Source organism: Podarcis tiliguerta (assembly GCF_965153285.1).
Source record: "Podarcis tiliguerta genome assembly, chromosome: 16".
Classification (NCBI taxonomy): Eukaryota; Metazoa; Chordata; class Lepidosauria; order Squamata; family Lacertidae; genus Podarcis; species Podarcis tiliguerta.
In genome coordinates this window covers 32,618,937-32,639,245 of record NC_139549.1, presented here as the reverse complement: position 1 = coordinate 32,639,245, position 20,309 = coordinate 32,618,937, and the positions used below count along the sequence as shown (strand labels likewise).

The 20,309-nt window shown below is 44.1% G+C and overlaps 1 protein-coding gene across 19 annotated transcripts in view; it reads left to right on the top strand.

Annotated features, from left to right (window-relative positions):
* The window catches only part of FBRSL1 (fibrosin like 1), a 767,640-nt gene that overhangs the window by 673,360 nt on the left and 73,971 nt on the right, over nt 1-20,309 (top strand). For all 19 annotated transcript variants that reach the window (XM_083418137.1, XM_083418142.1, XM_083418135.1 and 16 more), the window contains one exon: nt 3,862-3,907. In XM_083418137.1, the coding sequence (XP_083274263.1) occupies nt 3,862-3,907 (46 nt within the window). The remainder of the gene's footprint in view (nt 1-3,861; nt 3,908-20,309) is intronic.

Genomic DNA, 20,309 nt, shown 5'->3' with positions numbered 1-20,309 from the left:
CGAACTGAGTGCACGTCCTTCCACAGAAAGGCACACATGCAAACAACACTTCCTTCATTTCAGCACTATAATTTGGGGGTGAAGTCATAATTTGGGGGTAGAACCCAGTCCTGTGGCGTAGCGTGGGTTGTCAGCACCCGGGGCAAGGCAAGTAATTTGCGCCCCCTAACCCGTGCTCTCTCTCCGCACCGCACTGCACGCCTGGCACCCCCCCCCCAGTGGGCGGCGACCCGGCGGCTTGGATCGGATTCGCACAGCCAGCACTGCAGTGAGAGAGAGTGAGTGAGCCAGGTAGGGGCAGAGAGCTGCGAGTGCGAGCACCCCCCCCGATATTGCGTCTGGTGCGGCCGGTCCCCCCTGCACCCCCCACGCTACGCCACTGACCCAGTCTACTTTCTGCCCTACCCTGTTCTATCTCTTCTTGCTACTATTCTGGATGCAGCTGTAAATAATAAGCATGTTCAAGTTTTAAAACAGTCTATACACACACAATGTAAAATTGATATTAAGCTTTTGATCTGGTACTGAATTAGCAGGAGAAGTGGGATTTTCTGTGGGGCAGGTACTGGGGTGATGATGGGCGAGGCTGGCACAGCAAAAAGTGTGTGTGTGGTCTGATTGTATTGGCCCCCTTTATCCTGGGATTAAAATTCAGCACTAGTCAGTCTAGTGCCTGGAAGGTGTTTGCCTGTACCCCCAAAATAAGGGGCATCTAGAAGATCTAGTGAAAACTCATTGTTTTAAGGATTTAGATGCTGTAGATTGCAACCGTTGTTAATCCTACTCAGAGTAGACCCATTTAAATTAATGTGCATGACTAACTTGGGTCCATTAATTTCAGTAGGACTCGACACCATATGTTTGCTCCTTAGTTTCTTGATAACGAAATAGGTTGGTTGGGCAGACGGGGGCATTTGAGGTTTTGTTTTTTTACAGGGAATGGGAAAAGTGAATTGTCAGGAGCCTTTTTAATATGCTTGTCAGCATCACAGGGCTGGTCTGCAGTAAATAAATAACCAAAAGCTTGGCTAGGAATGGCGACTGACCTTTGTTTCACTTCTGCTGCAAAAGATGATTTAAACATAATAACCCCGAAGCAGAATTGCATCCACAAGAGATGCTCCATCTCCCAAAGGATTTCATGGGTTATTTTGTTCAATGACCAGAGGCAACCTTTGGGGGAAATGTATGGCTAAACAGTTCTTTATCTTCTGGGTTCTGCCTCATCATCCACTGGTTGTTTTTCCTCCTCTCTCTCTCTCTCTCTCTCTCTCTCTCTCTCAAAGGCAGCTGCATTCAGTAAGATCCTGCCGCTTGTAAGCCCTTGTCACTCAGAAGTAACTCTTGATAGAGAGTATTTTTTTTTACTGCCTTTAAAAGGCCCAGCCCAAAGGCCATTGAAGCAAGGAAAAATAAGCTCCCATTGATTCCGGTGATCCTTTTGGGTCAGGGCCCAGCGTTCTAGCAAGTCTGGTTATGTTTCTCTGGGTTTTATTTTATTTTGCTTCCGAAATCTCTGGCTATGAAATATGCAGTGTTGCAGTACAATTCACGAGACACTTAATAATGCAAGCTTTCCGAGGAGTGGCAGAATAAAATCAATGATGCTGGAAAGAAAATCAACTTAGCTCAGCCATGAGTTGAATTAAAAAAGAAAAAAATTAACCACAGATCTCAGTTCTTTCCTGTTAGACACACAGGCTGCAGTCTTTAACACATGAGCACTGCAATCTAAACAGTGGCGTAGCATGGGTTGTCAGCACCCGGGGCAAGGCAAGTAATTTGCGCCCCCCCCCCGCTGCACTGTCCCTCCCCCAGATAGTCCCTCGCTCTCTCTCCGCACCGCACCACACGCCTGGCACCCTCCCCTCCACAGTGGGCGGCGACCCGGCGGCTCGGATTGGATTTGCACAGCCAGCACTGCAGTGAGAGACAGTGAGAGAGCCAGGTTGGGGCAGAGAGTGATGAGTGCGAGCGCCCCCCCCCCAGATGTTGCGCCCGGTGCGGCCGGCCCCCCCTGCACCCCCCACGCTACACCACTGAATCTAAACCCTCTCTGTGCCATGTTGGGGAGGAGGGTTTGGATTGCATGGACCTGCCCCTCTCTTCCCAGCCTCTGGCCACCCAGTGATGCCATTGTCACTCAGCCAGTTCAGCCTCATTCCACTTAGCGAACAGGTAGACCACGCATAGGCAACCTTCGGCCCTCCAGATGTTTTGGCCTACAACTCCCATGATCCCTACCTAACAGGACCAGTGGTCAGGGATGATGGGAATTGTAGTCCAAAACATCTGGAGGGCCGAAGGTTGCCTGTGCCTGAGGTAGACAGAAGTGCTGTTCCTGACAGCAGCCTATGGAAAGCCTCAAAACATGGGGCCTTCCGGGGAAAGGGATGAGCCAGCCCCACCACTATCATATGACTGCACCAGGTCCAATCTGGCCTTGATTGCTATACCAGCTTCAAGCTGGTTCAGCAATTTGCCTGCCCCCTGACTTAGCAGGGCTGCAGGTATGGATGCTCCATTACTTTGCTAATCTTTTCCAGATGGCAACTTAAGTTTGAATTTCACCCTTACTTGGGAATAAGCCTTGCACATTCTTTTATATCATGGATCTAGCCCACTTGGAATAGTGAAAACTTTTGTCTTGTGAAGGAATTTCACTACATTAACAACTACGTTAGGTAAAAACAGAAGACCCACAGGCTACTCTGTTACTCTCTTTCAGGCTACCCTCAATTACCCTCTTTCAGCAGCACATTTCAGAATAGTATTGTACAGTGCAATCCTTGAAAATAAGGAGGGCTGTCAAGCAGTTAGGGGATTTTATGTCAATTATTTATATTAGTTTTGATCATCTAATCAACCAGTAGGTCAAATTTCCTTTTGGGTGAAAAACTAACAGTTCTAAAGAAAAGACGCTTTCTTGGCTTTTAGATGGTGGCTTATCGTCAAATGGTATTCCCCACTGCCACACGGAACAGAAATGCCTCTTTTAAGATGGCACTCGCCATCTGAAGTTGTTATAAGGGCAACTATTAAATATAATTTAAATAAACTGGTCAGTTAATCTGGGGTCGCTTTTTAGGAAATTAAAATTCAGTTAACTGAGTAATTGAATAAATATCAGAACCCCAAAATAATGACTATTTAGCCTTTATATTTGCCCCATGAGCTTTGCTTGTTTCATGGAGTGGGAAGAACCCTTGAAAGATTTTATTTAAGAAAACCTTTATGTGCATGGATTTTCCTTTTTTTAAACAGTGTGTGTTGCTATTATCCTGGCTGAAACCCAGTGCCCCTGATTACCATGAAGCTGTTTACAAGGTTTAGGTTAATTGGATTTCTTAACTACTTCCCAGGGCAGAAGTTACAGCATGGCTGGAGTTCAAAAAGCAGAATACAGCCTGGATATAAATGGGAGAAAGCAGCTTTGTTAATAAATCTGCTAAGCAGAGTGGTGAGGGAAGAAATGAGAGGGCCTGTGTTTTGGTACAACATAGGCCTCTTTTTTCTATATCTCTGCCACTCCCAGTTCTGTCCTTCCTTATTCAACAAGAGATAAGGATCCATCTTGACGATACCTTGTGCTTTCAGTGGGAAGAATAATTGAATATAGCTTATGTGTTGCATGGCTGCCTCATTGGATAGGAAAGATATAAGATCAGGGCCCCATTTTCTCATTCTTCCTCTCCTCACCAGCTTCTCCATCCTTGGTTCTTTTTTTAATGGCACAACATTGCACCCTCCAGGTGTGACACATAACTGCAGTCTTTGACCTCAGACTGATTTGTTTTGTTATTGCTGTTGGGAAATCATAAACTCTCATTTAGTTAACCTTCTTTCTTTTGTTCTTTTCAGGCTTCTGAAGGCTCAGAGAAGCTGTTCTCCCCTGCAGCAACTAAAGGTAGGTAATTTTGAAGAAATACTTCCCTGATGTTTTGTTGAGCTGCTTGTTGTTCATCTGAAGACATATTTCCAGGGCATGAAAACTACAAGATGCATTATCCATCCAGGTATAACCAGCAATACTGGGCTTCAGAGGCAGGCTGAGCTTTGGATCGCTCCGTTTGCCCTGGAGAACTCTGCCCGTTGTAAGAAATTTCAAGAGGCAGCGCCCCATTGATTCCTTTTCCCCACTCTTTTCTCCAGGTCAGCCATGACTTTATTGTTGTTGTTGATTACTTCATTGGTGTAAAACTACCTTGTTCCGACCCTCAAGTGGATCATGCTTTTCCGGCCTAGGGCCACACGAGTGGAGGCGGCACCCTTCCTTCCATCTTTCTAGGGTTTTCAAGGGAGAAAGAGAGAAGACAGACACATGCACAAGGGGTAGACAGGCATACCTTTTATATTACTTTATATATATTTATGCAGACATACCTATAAAAAATTAAATGAGCTTTTGGAGGACTTTTCCGGGATCCTGAGTTATCACGTATCTGTTGTTGTGTCAGCTTGCTGTGGATTTTGTTGTAAGTTTTTTTTCCTTACAAAGGTGGTAGTATTTTATTTTATTTATTGCTACCAATGTGAATCCTACTCTGAACACACCTGCTGAAAATAGTAAACATGATTAACTTAGGTCCATTAATTTCAATGGGTCTGCCCCGAATAGAACTTAATTGGTTACAACCCTAAAAACTGCAGCCTTAATGCATGCTTAGCTCCGAGTGAACCCACACTGAACACAGCGGGCCTGTGCTCCAAATAAACATGAATAGGATTTGAGTGATTTTGTGGGTCCCGATACCTTTTTTGTTGAGTCTGAAAAGGTTGACAAAAGATTTGTACTTATTATTTTGTATACAAAATGCCTATATTTGAAGGTGGGAAAACAAACTAAAAGCAACAGATTACCATAGGTTTCCATTATCCTGGGACGTGTTTTGTTTTCCAGTATGGCTTTAACTGTCCACAACCATGAAATGGGCTTGGTTCAAATGGCTTTCTGCCAGATTTGGTCCTCTTCCCTTCCCCAGCCTTGCTCCCTGCCAGGAAACAATCATTAAACATAAAAGTATAGAGAGGTCCTCATCTGACGGTGGTGAGCAGCGGCTGTTTCTTTGCTGTTTCTTGGCACGAGGCACTGCAGACATTTCTTCCTGGTGCAAAGGGAGTGAACTGTTCACTGTTGAGGCCTTTACAATATATCCTCCCTGCGAATAAATCAATGGACAAATAAGAAAAGGCTGTTTGTTTTGGCACCCAGCTTTCACACACATTGGTCTCTAAGACAGTCTCTCTTTCATATTCTTTTTCTCTCTTCTTTCTCTCTCTCTTTCCCCCCACCCCCTTCCAATTTTCTGTCTGAAAGACAAGCCATTTACTTCAGGCCACATAGGAAAGAAGGTTGCTTGAATTATGGACTCCAAAAGGTTAATAATTCAGGGTAGTGAGGCTCTACAGCAGGTGTAGCCAACGTAGTGCCTTCTGAATGTTGTGGGACTGTAACTCCCATCAGCCCAGCCAGTGTAACCAATGGCCATGGATGATGGGAGCTGCAGTCCAACAACAACTGGAGGGCGCCATGTTGGCTACCCCATTCTCTATGTGGTACAGCTCCCTCCTTTCCATCAGCACCTGGAACCTTAAGGAACCTTGCCTTGGAGCTACCTATCTCTTTATCTGCTGCTTTCTGTACTTGAAGCTCCAGAAGTATTTCTAGGAGAGGGGTGGGGAATACCATGCTGGAGTCCTGTGTGGCCCTGCCACTGCTCCATCAAACCTGGCCCACTTGGTACCACTCCTCGTCTTTAGCCACAGGTGCTGCTTCTGTAAAGGAAAGTGCCTTTGAGCATGTCGAGCAAGGCTTTCCACTTGCCACTGAGCAACTGTCCCAAAATACTTAGGATGAATTCCTTCTGGGCCCTAAGGTGTGATTCCCATGCAGGTCTGAGCCTTGGGGCCTCTCTGTTTAGAAGTTAAATGCTGTCCCCTTGACCGCATTCTGAGGTCACCGTCCACAGACTTCTTAAGGGACTTCTCACATTCCACTGCTGAACATCATGATAATATTGTGCTCTGTGGGGTTTCAGGGCTGAAATCACTCAGCTCTTTCATGTGGTGGTGTTTTGCGGCTGCCACGTGTGTTTGTGGCGGGTTCCTCTTAGCCACCCCATCCCAAATGTCCATTGCCATAATGCTTCATGACCATGAAGCCTTGCTCAGTAGGGTGTTGTGCCATCACTATACTAGGGCATTCTGAGCAAGGAATATTTCTTAGAGAGGCATTGAGCTGCCATTTATTTTCTAGACCCAATTCAAAGTACACATGCTTGTAATTAAAACCCTAAGCACTTTAGGCCCCATATATCTGATAGACCACCTCCATCCCTACAGACTCTCCTGGGTGTTAAGATCAGCTGAGGGCCCTCTTGGTTTTTCTGGCCTTGGTCAGAAGTTCAGGGTGGTTGCAGCCCAGAAGAGAGCATTCTCTCCAGCAACCCCCAAGTTTTGGAATTTCCTCCCCCACAGAGGTGTGTCTGCTACTTTCTTTATATAGCTTTTCGTGAGTACTGAAGGGGCACCTCTTTCCCCCAGCACCTGAGATGTGTGTTCGGGACCCACTCTATTCCTGTGACTATGATTTATTTTAACTGTTTTTGATTCTGATTTTAGGTTATTGTAACCTACTCTGGGACTTACTGGTGAAGGACAGATAATAATAATAAATGGGGGGAGGAGATGAGGGGTGCCGTCCCTTTCCCCTAAAGCCCTGTCCACACCGCTAGCATGAGAAATGTGCTATGCCACTGGTGTTAGATATTTGTTTGCATCATCCACTGGGCTTTGCAATTAGAGTAAAAAAAAATCAAAGATATGTATATAAACAACTAAGCAGGTAAAATTACCAGACTAAATTAAAACATCAGTCATTGCAATTTGTGTGCTGATATAAACATAGAAACACCACTGTGCAGATGAAATTGCCAAACTCAATCAGAATTTAAAAATTACATAGTTTAAAACTCAGGGCACTGCAGTTTTTGCTGCCACCAGCTAGTCTTTATCTCCAAGGAGAAAAGCCATGTAATAAGCGCTTAGACTCCCAGGTTGAGACTCTAAAAACAAAGTGATTAACTCTTTATGCAAATCTCCACACAAAGAGCCAAACAACAAAATATCAGCCACAGTTTAGACACTGCCATCTCCACATGGGCATATCCAGTTTTGTAATGGGATTCTCTTATAATATGTACTGCTGAAGGCAGGCATATTCAGTTGTGCACTCAATAAAGTATATTCAGGTATGTTAGATCTTGTTGATACAATGCTACTGTATCAAGAGGACTAGCTGGGAAACAAATCGTACAAAGGACTCAGTTTTCTCATTGCAGACAGATTATTTTCAAGCAAACATTGCCTCAGTATGTCCTTTGCTTTGTTCAAACCTAAATGTAATAACTCATGTGGTGATAGGCCAAAGACATAGCCACTTCTGGTGGCTCACCTGGAAAATTGCTGAAATGCCTTTCTTATTTTTCCACCTGCAAATGGGACAGCAAAATAGGTGGGGGTAGATAACAGCTGGCAGATTTTGGCTCGACACTGTTTTTGTACCTAACTGACCTCGCTTTCAGTGCTGTGGTCCAAGTATTGAAAAATGTTCCTGTCTTGCACTCAAACCAGCCTTGTAGATTTGCATGCTGCAATAATGAATATGTTTGTTGTTGTTTGTTGTTATACTTGTTTAATATTTAAAAATCAAGAAATATATATTTAAATGGCCTTGTAGATAAGATCCCCAAATTTACTTCATGGAAATAATAATCATCCTCTGGACTGATAGAGGAGTGATGGAAAGCTATATTTCTAGGTGGGGTGAGAAGAGGGAGCTTCACTCATCTACTTGCCTGCCTGGTTTCTTAGATCAAGGATTCCACCTCTCTCATTCCAGCCCAGCCACCCACTCACTTGCATGCGGTTCCTGGCCATCAATGGCTAACAGACTTAAATATAAGGTTGTATCAAAGTCTGGTGCCCTTCAAGTGAAAAAGCCCTACCAAAGGGCTTTGAGTCGAGTAGCCAGCTCATACAGTAACTCTAACATCTTTGGTGTTCTACCGTAAAAAGGGCCAATAAATCTCTGATTTTAAAGAGAGCTGTGGCTACTTCTTGTTAACTTTTTTTAACTCCTGTTGTAGAGAGGATGGACTCTCTGAGCTTTAGACTATCTAAATATAGTTTCCAAATACTATGATTTTCAGAATTTCAGTTTGGGAATCTTAGGTGACATACCCATGCTGCAGACATGTTGCGCCCAGTTCCAATCACCACACAGGCAGATTAAGGTCCAAATAGTTTACCGTTGCAAAAGATAAAGGCTTCAGTAATACAGTTCTGGATATGCATACAGCTTGTAGGCTTTGCAGATACATATAAATACTAATAATTTCTGTTGCTTCAGCAATTTAAGACATAACACAGACTATGACTCCCTTCTCAAGACTCGCTAATGAGTTGACATGCTATAATCACTTGGCTGTTGCCATAGTAACTAGCTTGGCTGACCAGGCACCTGTTGGTTTTATTTCATATATAGGGTGATTTATGCCAATGAAGGAAGTTGACTCCTTCCTCCGTGTCCAGTTCCTCAAACATTTCAAACTGGTTTAACTTTCATAAGTGTCCTCCAAGTAGCCCTGCCTAAGCACCATAGATTTGTGACGGAGCAGGGAATCTCTTGTCCCCTTGCAAAACTACAGCCGCTAGAGATCACTGGGGCAAACAGCTGAGCCGGGTTTTGAATTGGTATGTTAGCTTGGACATAAATGAAGCTCTGACTGCAAGTCACAGTAGTTGGTAGTCCTTGCTTCTAACTGCCAAAATTGCATATGGTAGTAGTAGTAGTAGTATTTGATTTTGACCTATAGACAGACACACACACCCCAATGGTTTCCACACACACTTTCCATTCACTGCCTTCACTGGTATTAAAGTCTGATGTGCCGTCACTTCTTGAAGACTGTGGACCACCCAACCCCAAAAGAAAAAACCTGTAAGGACTGCACCATCATCTCTTTTAGCATTGTCCACTGGATGTATTAAAAGGATTGTCATTGTTCCAGAGCATTTTAATTCCATAGAGCTTGATAGGCACCCTTTACTAGGGAGAAACCCCAGCTTCTTAGAGCTACTTTAAACCCTTCAGAGTAATGGGCTTAAAAAAGAATCTGACCAGTCAGTACAGCCTTTGCTGAGCAGAAACCACATTTCCTCAGCAGGTAGCCTCTAATTGTCAATGTGGGATGATCTGCAACTGCCTGCCCATGTGGGCTAACAGCTTGCAATCCTTTTGAAGTCTCTGCCTTTTATTTTATTGTCTTTTTTATTTTGTCTTCCTGGCCACAGAATAGTGCCTCAGGCCAGCAAGAGAGATTTCTTGTTAAGAGGACTCTGAGGTTTTGACTAGCATGTCTGATCCAGGAAAGAGACCGTGTTCTTTGGAGATCAGGGCTGCATAATTCTGTTGCCTTAAGGGGACTGAGTGTTTTCCTATGTTCCCCCCACTCCCCTTTCCTTCCCTGCTGTGCTAAACTGTCATAGTAAATCATTTTAAAAACTAGAAATGCAAAACCTCCAGAGATAGGGCATGCTGCTTCAGAATGGATACCTTATTATTTCAAGAAGGACTTGGGGGCGTGGGAGGGTTTGGAAATGGATGGTTACTTCACCTGGCTCCCGGCAGGCTTCCAGTGAAGTGGAAACTAACACAGGCGAAGCTGCTCTCAGCATATACAGTACTCTGCAGCCTTCTGTTTTTGTCTAGGGAAATGAGCTTGGCGGAAAGAGATCCAGGCTATGCCCCCGCTGCTGCCTGTGGTCTGACCCTGGGCAAGTTCTTTTGCTTCTGCATTTCCTCTGTTCCTCCCCCACTTGTTTCTCTTGTCTTCCTTAGAGGCATGGAATTCGTCAGCGAGATGAAATATTTTATTGAGGCCAGCCAGTAATGGAGATGGCTAATTAGATTTCCTTTTGGCCGGGAGTGGGTGGTTCTTGCTGGATCTCAGTTTACACAAATGAAAAGTAATCTGGGAAAAAAAATCAAATGAAAATAGTCCGTCATAATTAGCAGCTGTTCCAGCACTTCGTCTGAAATCTAAATGTGTGGGAGCCATCCCTTTCAGGCCTGCCTTTTAATGGTCCGAGTACTATATTGCCTGATTAAAGCTTGATAAATCTCTTAGGCAGCTGGTTGACCATGTGCAAGAAGTGGAATCAGTGAGTCTCTTTATGTGGAAAGTAAGGAGAGCTGGTGTGGTGTCATGAAATGGGACAACCCCGGTTCAGAACTTTGTTCAGGTATATGAAGCGCTTTAACCTTGTCCAAATTTTATCCCCAAAACAAGCCTGTAAAGTTACTATTTCTCAGCCTAGCCAACTTTACAGGCTTGTTTTGGGGATAAAATTTGGACAAGGAAAAAATAATAATAAGCAACCCATACTTTTATCTGCCTTCTCCTGGTTTTTAAAGTCCAGTTCCATTTCACAGAAATTGTAGGTACATTTCTTTAAATGCTGTGTATATGTGTTTTTGCGTTGTATGGTAGCCATCCCCATCGTTTGTACATGGTTTCATATTCCTATGGAAGACATTAAGGCAAGACAGAGAGAGAGGTATGTGTTTCTCATGTTGTAAGAAATGCTGCAGATACATTTGTGGCACAGGTGTTTGTCTGTTCATCTCTAGAAGATGGGAAGCATCCTAGGGATGTGGAATTTCCACTCTGGACATAATCTTATCAGAGTGCCTCCTTGCTGTGTCGCACTCACTTGGGTTCCAGTTTGCATCCAACTGGGTGAGAGACTCTCAAGAACCGAGGCACGCCATTCTAAGTGTGTTTGTGACTGATATCCAGGAAAGGCTTATTCATACTGAAACAATGGACAACCAAAATAGGCCATAAGCATTCATTGCTTTACATCACAATCCCGTGCATGTTAACTCACATACAAGTTCCACTGTGCTCAGTGGGGCTCACTCCCCAGTGGTACAGTTAAATAGCCTGGATTTTTTCATATTGATCATAGGGCCCGGCTCCTAAAGCTGTAGCTCCATCACTGTTCACTGGTCCATTGTGGAAGCATAAGAAAAGTGCTGCTAGGGCAGACCATAGGTCCATCTAGTCAAGTGTTCTGCTTCCCACAATGGCCAATAAGATGCCTCTGGGAAGCCCACAAGAAGGTTTTCAATCTCTCTTCCTAATAGTTGCTCACCATCAACTGGAATTCAGAGGCATAGAATGCCAAACATGGAAAGCTCCATGTTGAGAAACATCTCCTCTCTGGATTAGTGTGATCTCATGGCAGTGAATTCCATAAATCAATTCTTCACCTTCTTCATATTCTGTGACTACACAGCTGGTCACATGAGGACCTAAAGCAGAGCGGGGCAACCTGCAGCCCTCCAGATATTGTTGTCTTACAACTGCCATCTTCCCTGACTGGTGGACTCAGTGGCAGTGGCTGATGGGGTCTAACAACATGTGGATGGCCATAGGTCCCCTGTCTCTCTTCTGACGGCATTTAGATCTGCAGCTCAATCCTGTAGATTAACACCAAGATTCCCTGCACCATTTATTCACCGACTCTCGCAACTCATACCACTCTTCTGTTAAGGCCCAGTGGAAAATTCACAGCCACACACTGAGGTCAGTTTTCAATCGGTGCCGTTTGTCTCATGTCAGGAAAGCTCAACTTACATGGGCAAAAAATGTCATCAGGACCAACAGCTGAGGGAGAGAAGCAATTTATGGTTTTAATATCAACACCAATCTAGTATTGTCTAAGACAAGACAGCAATATCGAACCTCTCCGCAACTTAACCCAGCCGTCGCCAGCTGAGTATTTTCCACTGTTAAGCTGGTATACAGTGTTCCTTTGTAGTATCAGGGTGAAAAGTTGAGTTGTAAACATTTCTGCACTCTCTGGTGGGTGGCAGGTCTGTTATTTTAAGGTTATTGGGGTACGCTGCTACATTCCTGTCACTGGGGTGAGAATAAATAGAAGCAATACTGCGGGAGATAGAATGTACTTAATTATTTATTTGAGCATTACAGACTGAAATTGCTTTTTGATTTAAAGCGTCCAAGCCACGGCTGCGTTTTTGGAGTTGAGAGAGAAGCTACGTGCTCATCCCATTACCTAGGGTAGCATAAATGTCTCTGTGCAACTGCCATTCCTTGGTAGAATTGGTTCATTTCCTGAAAATATTTCACATTTTAAATGCAGCACAATTAAATATTCTGGAACGTTAACAGCGTGTGAGGGCTTAAAAGGGGGGAGGGAGGGAGGGAAAGCCCTTAAACAATAAACAATTTCTTCTCACTAGTATAAATGTTATAGAAAGAATGGTTTGTTTTCTTTAATTATAGAGTATATATTGGGAGGGTTCTGAGGGGGTCTTGTAACGAGGAGAGAAAAATAACCAACATGCACGGTTCTGCCTCAGCAGACAAGTTTTACATGTTCGGTTTGTGTGAAAGTCAATTAAAAGAGGCTATCGGGTTATGAGCAAAGGCGTTTTAATAAATAATTCCAACCTTTGACTAATAACAGTTTATATTACCTTGAGCTAAAAGAATTTTTAAAAAGAAAAACTGAATGGCCTCTTCATCTTTTCCCATGATTGTTTACCTTTCCCTCTCATTCGTTTCAATAAACATTTGCTTCTGGCTAGACTCCCTTTGTGCTCCCGAGTTTAGATTTACAGTTTAGTAAGGGCCGCAGCTCAGTGGCAGAACATCTGCTTTGCATGCAGAAGGCTCCAGGTTCAATACCTGGCATCTCCAAGTAGGGCTGGAAGAGAACCCTGTCTGAAAACCCTGGAGAGCTGCTGCCAGTCAGTGGGGACATAAATCATGTTATTTATGTAGCTCTAGTACTGACCTGCCCATGAATTACACCCAGAGTGTGCAGCCAGGACTCATCCGCAAACACCCCCCACCCAGCAAAACTTCCATTTACACTCACTGCTGCTATTGAAAGGCAAATGCATTCTGATGCTTTGTTTATTTGTAAGTCTCTCCTTTTTTTAATGCCACTGGATTCTCTGCTCCCTGCTTATTTTTTACACTCTTACAGCCACACACTTAACTTTTGAGAAACAGTTTGACAAGTTATCAATATTAATCTGCCTTTAGTTGTATAATAGCCCATTAGGGATTCCTGCAGGCAGGCAGAGTAACCCTGTGCTTGGTGCAGGTCACTGGCGTAATAGAGGCCAGACCAGCAATTGACAAGTAATTTGACAAGTCAGCAGGGGGTGGGGAAGCTTTGGGGGTGCCCAGATAAGAAGAGGGGGGTACTGGAGTTTCCCCCCATCGTCCAGGTCATCTTGTGTTTCCTTCTGCTCAATCAATGAAAGTGATCAATGCCATCACAGCACACACTTTAATTGCAGATGGGCCCAGTTTCCCTTTTGTGTGCAACCCTGATGCTGTCTAAAATTCTTGTGAATCAGTGATTTCCGTCTTGTGGAAGTGAGGTCAGCTGGAGCAGAGAGAATACTATTAACAAGCTGCCGTTTCAGCCCCCCTGCAGGCTGATGCACAGTTTTTCCCCCTGAAACCTTCCCCCAATCTTGGAATCATGGGGCGTGCGGTTGATGAGCAGGAAGCGCTCTCTCCCGATCAATCTGTGCGGCGAGCAGTAATAGTTCATTCTCCACAGCAATCCCAGGGTTGACATGTGGTATGTTTCAGTAATTGATTTTTATATTAGCTTCATTTTGAGATGTGTAAATCCCTATATTGCTCACAGCAGCCTGTCCTGTCCTATCCTGAGTGAATGAGGTTGGATCGTGGGGGCATCCTTCATGCCCTGACAACTCCTGCAATTTCATTTTTGCGTATAATTCATCCTAGAAATGCACACTCATGTGCACCCACACACACACCACAGTATAAGCTTCAGCCTCTGTTTATCTGATTGCTCTTCTGCCTGAGATTTACAACACTGTTGATGCTGTTAATTGCACACCTTTCTACTGTGAAAGGACAAGTTTTTCAAAATGGGAGACACGGGCAGTTTCGTTGCTGCTGAAAGATCCTCGTTCCTCGCTGCTGCCATGGAAGAGCATTGTTTGTGGGCTGATACATGTCGTTCCTAACATGGTGTGGTTTCTGCTGTACTTCCCTGCAGCATAGCCTGAGTAGTATTTGGACAGCATGGATTAAATGGGTGGTTGTTGTAAAACAAATTTATAGACCACTTCACAGCATAAAGCCTTCGTAGCGGTGTACGTGGTAAAAACAGAATAAAACACAGTGAAATAAGCAACAGAAACAATAAAATAATTACAACAAACTCAAACAACAAAACTGTCCATACAGTCTCTGAAAACAATGAAACAATTTCATCAGATATAAAATTGATCATGTGGAGCATCCCTACTGTCAGTGATACACCTTCCTAGATACCAAAGGTGCAGAAATGGAGCAAGCAACCTGGATTTGTCCATTGTATGTAATTATGTTCTTGAATCATGATGGCAGGGCAGGCCTTACTGTTGTTGTTGTTGTTGTTGTTGTTGTTGTTGCTGTTGCTGTTGCTGTTGCTGTTGCTGTTGCTGTTGCTATACTTATATTTATTTATATCCCACCTTTTCCCCTGACAAGAACTCAAAAGTGGCCTACAGCTAAAATATAAACAGCTAAAAACAGAAAAAAACAATCATTAGAATACAATTAGTCATTACCAGAATGTTCATGTGTGTGTGTATAAGATCTATTACAACATACAGATCATTACAGTAAAAACAAAAACCTAACAGCACCAGCCCTTTCCTTAAAAATAGTCAGTTCCCCAAAGCCTTTTGGAACAAGGAAGTTTCTACCTGCCAGTGGAGGGACAAGGAGGGAACTACTCTTAATTTCTCTAGGAAGGGAAATTCTGGGAGCAGCCACTGAGAAGGCCCTCTCAAGAGATGAGGCAAGGTGAGATTTGGGGTGTCATAAAAGGGCTGCAAAGTATTATTTACTTTTGTAATTTTACTCGGAGTTGGAGACATTACTGTGAGATTTTATGCCCCAATTGCAAGAACAACTTGACTGATCTTGACTTTGGTTGGTGTGTGTGTGTGTGTCTGTGTGTGTGTGTGATTTGCTGCTTTGCCTCAAGCAGCAAATAGTCCTGGACAAGCCCTGCGAGCATGACATTGGATCCAAATCCGCATTTGGGTGTCTGAGGTTAGAAAAACTGCCCCATCCCAGTAAAATCAATAATAGTAAATTAAATTAGTTCAGTATTTAAACACTGGGTTTCTATTGTTTAAAATTACCTTATGTGCACACAATAAAAGTCAAGCAGGTTTTAGACTTTTTAAATAAATTAAAAGGACAGGAGGTTTTGACTCCTCAGTGGAGTTAGTTCCAGTAGGAATTCTACAATAGTCGTGAATAGTTGTGTACATTGTGTCCTTCTTCTGCCATATGTGACAGAGAGCAGCTTTGGCTGTGAAAATTCTGTCCTGCCACTTTAGTTCTAACTATGGCTTATAGCCTCTGGTTTGTGGTCACATAACTACTAACGATAGTTGCAATGAATGCAGGTGGCATATCAGCCACGGTCCAAACTCTGTTATGTGTGATGTAGGAATCTTACTGGGTTGGGTCTTGTAGCTTCATGTGCTCACAGGCAGGACTTCCATAGTCAGCTGGGACGAGTGGCGCTCTACAAGAAGACCCTTGGGGTCCCTTCCAACGCTATAATTCTGTGGTGTGCGGGAGACACTTGCCTGGTGTCACCAACAGTGGGAGAGCGCTGCTTGCTTGCACAGCTCTCAGTCATTGGGTCACAGACATTCTGTGCTTTAATAATAAGCAAAGCTGTCTTTCTAGTAGACCCATGGACAGATGTTTTCATCTTTTAAAAAAAACCCCCACAAACAGACCACCTCTTTGGTTCCAAATGTGTGAATTCGAACGCATTCCTGCTTCAAGCATTTACTTAGCCAAGGAAATGTTCTCCTTTCCTCACCCTGTGGGCCTGTACTGTTCAAGATGCCACCCAGGTGTCTAGCATAGATCAGCAGCTTGCTGAGTCTACTTCTGTTGCTGCTGGCAAGGTTGCCTTTGTGCTTTCCTGCCAGGCTTCCTATGTGTAATTTTAAACAAACAGAGCAGGGTGTTGTCATTTTGGAGGGGTTTCCCATCAAGCGGTGTTAGATGGTATGCCGGCAGGCTGGCAGACTAGTTGGGGGCTTTATTTTATTTATACCCAGATGCATATTCCGTCCCACCCCCGCCTCCCTCTCTTTTGTGAACAAGACCAGTCAGATCTGATTTCTCCGAAGCTTTGACTGGCACCATTGCTGATTGCCCATGAAAATGCTTGAGCTGCCAACAAGGTTGCAGATTTCACCATCCAGCCCTGCCAGAGGAACTGCTGCTCAGAAAAATTCCTGACATCGTTTCATATTCTGGGCGCTGGGCAACAGTCAACATATCAGCATGCGTTCCCTTTGCATCTGAAAAGTGGGGCAGAGAGAAACCGACATTTCTCAGGTTTCCGTTTCAGAGAAATCCATGGTTGGGGCACACCCCCAGACCTCATGCAAGTCTCATTTGCTTTGCCTCGTACTGTGAACTCTGCGGCTACCTAATGGGAAACTGCTTCCCTCTTCCAGTTTTGGAAACACTCACCTCTTGCTATTCCATCCAAGAAGCACAACACGCCTGCTGGGGACAGAGACACTGCTAGACCAGTCTGCGTGTGCGAGAGAGCGAAACGCCTGCTTCCCTCCTCTCCTCCTCCTCCTCCTAGATCACCGCTGAAAATGCACGAGCCAGCTATTAAATAATTAACGTGCCCAATGGGACGAGGGGAATCAAAAGCTGTTGTGTTCCAAAGTTTTCTCTGGCTCTGAAAAGCACAGTTCACTGTGTATTCTGGCACCTTGGAGCGGGATTTCATCCCCCCCCCCCTTCTGCTCCCCTGTTATTATCCCCTATGTGCGCTGGACCGGGAAGTGGCGTTCCCAGCCCAGTGGGGGACGTCTGTTATTTCAGACCAGGAATGGGGGGGGGCAGCCTGTTGCCTGATTGATGTTTGTTTTTCATGGACAGACACCAAACGTTCATTGGAGCAAGGGAAGGCTTGAGGGACGGAGGGGGAGCGAGCTCTCTTAAGGAGCTATTGTGCTCACATGCCCTCCTCTTTCTTGACTTCTGTGAATGTCTTGGCTGTTCTGCTTGGGCTCTGGTGGCTTAAATAAAATATACACACCTTGGAGAGATTTCAGGAAGGGCTTTGTTGGGTAGGGGAGCGAAGGAAGAGGAAAAAGACAATCCAGTTTAATTTTACAGTAATTAATTTCGCATGTGCTCTCTTTCCCACTGGTGCCTTATTGGGTTTCAGAGAGGAACACTGGAGGCAAGCAATGATTTGTGTGGAGGAGCCACACAGTGTAATGTCTAGCCCGTTCTCACTCCTGTGGCTTTTTGAACGCATGGTACACTTCAGCTTTGGTTTAGGAAAAGGGAGTTGCCTGTGACACCAATGTAGAGAGGGAGAGAAGCAGTTTGAGGAAATGCCCCACTCATCAGGCCTGGAATCGGCAATGTGGGAAGAGCGTATCAGATTTAACATTCTGCAAGGCCTGTGGATTCCAACTGCATCCTGCCTCTCCTTTGGGTCTGGTGCCTCTTGTGTCCTGTCTGGCAGTAGCCCTCTCAACTCAATTGCGGGTTTCCATAGTCCCAGTCCTTGTACCATTGCCTGCTTCAGAAGCCAAGCATGATACCATAAGCAGGCTGTTCAAAAATACTAGAGTGCCTAGGCCTTGCTTATTTGCCTCCACCTTAAAACAGGTTCCCTGAATGCGTGAGCCAAAACGTCTCTAAGCATTTAGGCATCACTCAATAATGATGAGTTGTAAGAATTTCCAGTCACAGACCTGTAGATATTTTGCATAGTGTTTTAAAGCTATTTTAAGTGTGTCTATTAAGCCCTCACCATAGATATTTGTTACCCATACCCTGGTGCATATTTCAAATTGTGGATTAATTACAATTTAGGTATCCTTTTCTACTGTCAATTGAAGTTAAACAATGGCAAAAGGGGTTTCTCCTTCCATCCCTCCCTCTTTTAGTGTGTTTGTGGCAGTTTTAATGAACATTAGTGATTGTGAATGTAGAACCAGATTGTGGTGGGTATATTGATTAAGTAAAGAAGAATTTTTTTAAAATGTATGCTGTCTTTGCATCCAGAGATGCAAGAGGCCTGTAACAAAGGCAACTGTTCACTTTCAAGTGTTCCTGTAGGACATAAATATTTTAACAGTGCTTGCATTTTCGGTTCCCAGGGAAAAGAGGGCCTTGGTATTTATGAAGCTTGGGTATAGTGATGAAGGCTGACTTTTATATCCTCCCAAAGAGATTGGTTGTAGCCCATGGTATTCAGGGACATTTAGAAAGGACACCTTTTAAAAGGAGTTTTGAACATTCTTTCCTATTCCAACTAAGTTCAGGATTGATTGAGGATATTGCAGTTTTCTGTTTGCATTTAGTACTGTAATATTCAACCTGAAGCAAAGAGGAAGCGTCACATCGGAAGGGATTGTGCATACTTGGTTGTGCAAGTGACATGGTAGATGCTGATGTTTGATATTTGTCCTCTGCACTGCTGTGCAGATTAACAGAGGCATAGAAGAATCACTGTTGTATCGAATTCTCCAGAAATCCACTTCAGAACTAATGTACGGAGGTGCCATGCTGTAACTTGCCTTTCTAGAAGAGTAGTCATGTTCGCCTGTAACCAAAACAGAAAATATTCATGTGCCAACTTAAAGACATGTCAATGTATTGTGATATTCCATATGTATCCAGTGGCCTGGACGGTTGGTTGGTTGGTTGGTTGGTTGGTTGGTATGTAGATATTTGCATCAACCACTAGCCTTTGCATATTTGGGCATCAAATACAAACAGATACAGATAATTTAAAAGACCAGCAATTGCAATTTGTGTACAAAATATAAACAAAAGAACACCACTAAGTAGATGAAATTGCCTAGGTCAATTAGAATTTAAAAATTAGGCCATTTAATACTCCAGGATTGGTAAATATATATCATAACTTTACAAAAATGTATGTGTGGTCCAATCATTGGAGGTATGCCTCAGTTTCACTGGAACCTAAGATGTCCTTCAGATCTATACACACCCGGCTCAGACAAAGTTACTTGGCATGATTTATTCAAAATGCTATGGTCTAGCAGCAGCAGCTGGGCTTCCAAAGGCTCTGTACAGTCGCTTTGGCTTCAGAGAGGAGAATGCAGGGGTTGTGGTCTTGCTCTGAGTCAGTGGCCACCGGCATTTGAGGCACCATCGACATGACTATCTGGCATTTGAGGCTGCGGAGACAGGGGAGGTTGTGAGATGTTTATAGGGGCAAGGGCAGTGTTAGAAACTCAGATATATAAGCTAGGGACAAAATGGCACCTTAAACCTAAGTTGCGGTTGACACAACAGATGAACTAGATGATCCTTGGGATCACTTCCAGCACTACAATTCTATGATTTCTATGATCTCAGCAACACTGCTTGACTGTAGCTTGACCTTTATCGTGAGAGGGACAAGGGGAAGTGTTAGCCTGTTACTTCAGACGATCTCTCAGAATACCATTTTGACCAAGGTATCCTCCTGGACCAACTTAGCAAGATGGGTATTGGAGGCACTGTATTACAGTGGTGCCGTTTGTATCTTTAAGGTCATGTTCATAGAGTAGCACTGGGTGTATGTTCCTCGTCGTTTGTGCTATGGGGTTCCATATGGTACTGTTCTCTCCCCAGTACTATTTAATATTTATATGAAGATGTTGGGTATGGTCATTAGGAGTTTTGGAGCGAGGCGTCATCAGTATGCTGACGACACAACAGCTCTGCTTCGGCATAACATCTGAATCAGGAGAGGCTGTGAAAGCTTTGGACCGGTGTCTGGATGCAATGGTAGAATGGATGAGGGCCAATAAATGGTTTTGAATCCTGGGAACACAGAAGCTGTTTGGGTAGGTGGCTCCCACCTTCAGGAAATTGACAAATTGCCTGTTCTGGATGGGGTTGTGCACCCTCTGAAGGTGCAAGTGCATAGTTTGAAGGTATTCCTGGATACATCTTTGTCACCCAGGTGTCCTCTGTGACTCAGAGTGCCTTTTACCAGCTTCGTCTAGTCTACCAACTAATGCCATTCCTGGACAGGCATAGCCTTACCACTGTAGCTCATGCATTGGTAACCTCAAAGCTAGATTACTGTAATGCACTCTGTGAGGGGCCATTGGGTCTTGTTTGGAAGCTCCAGCTGGTGCAGAA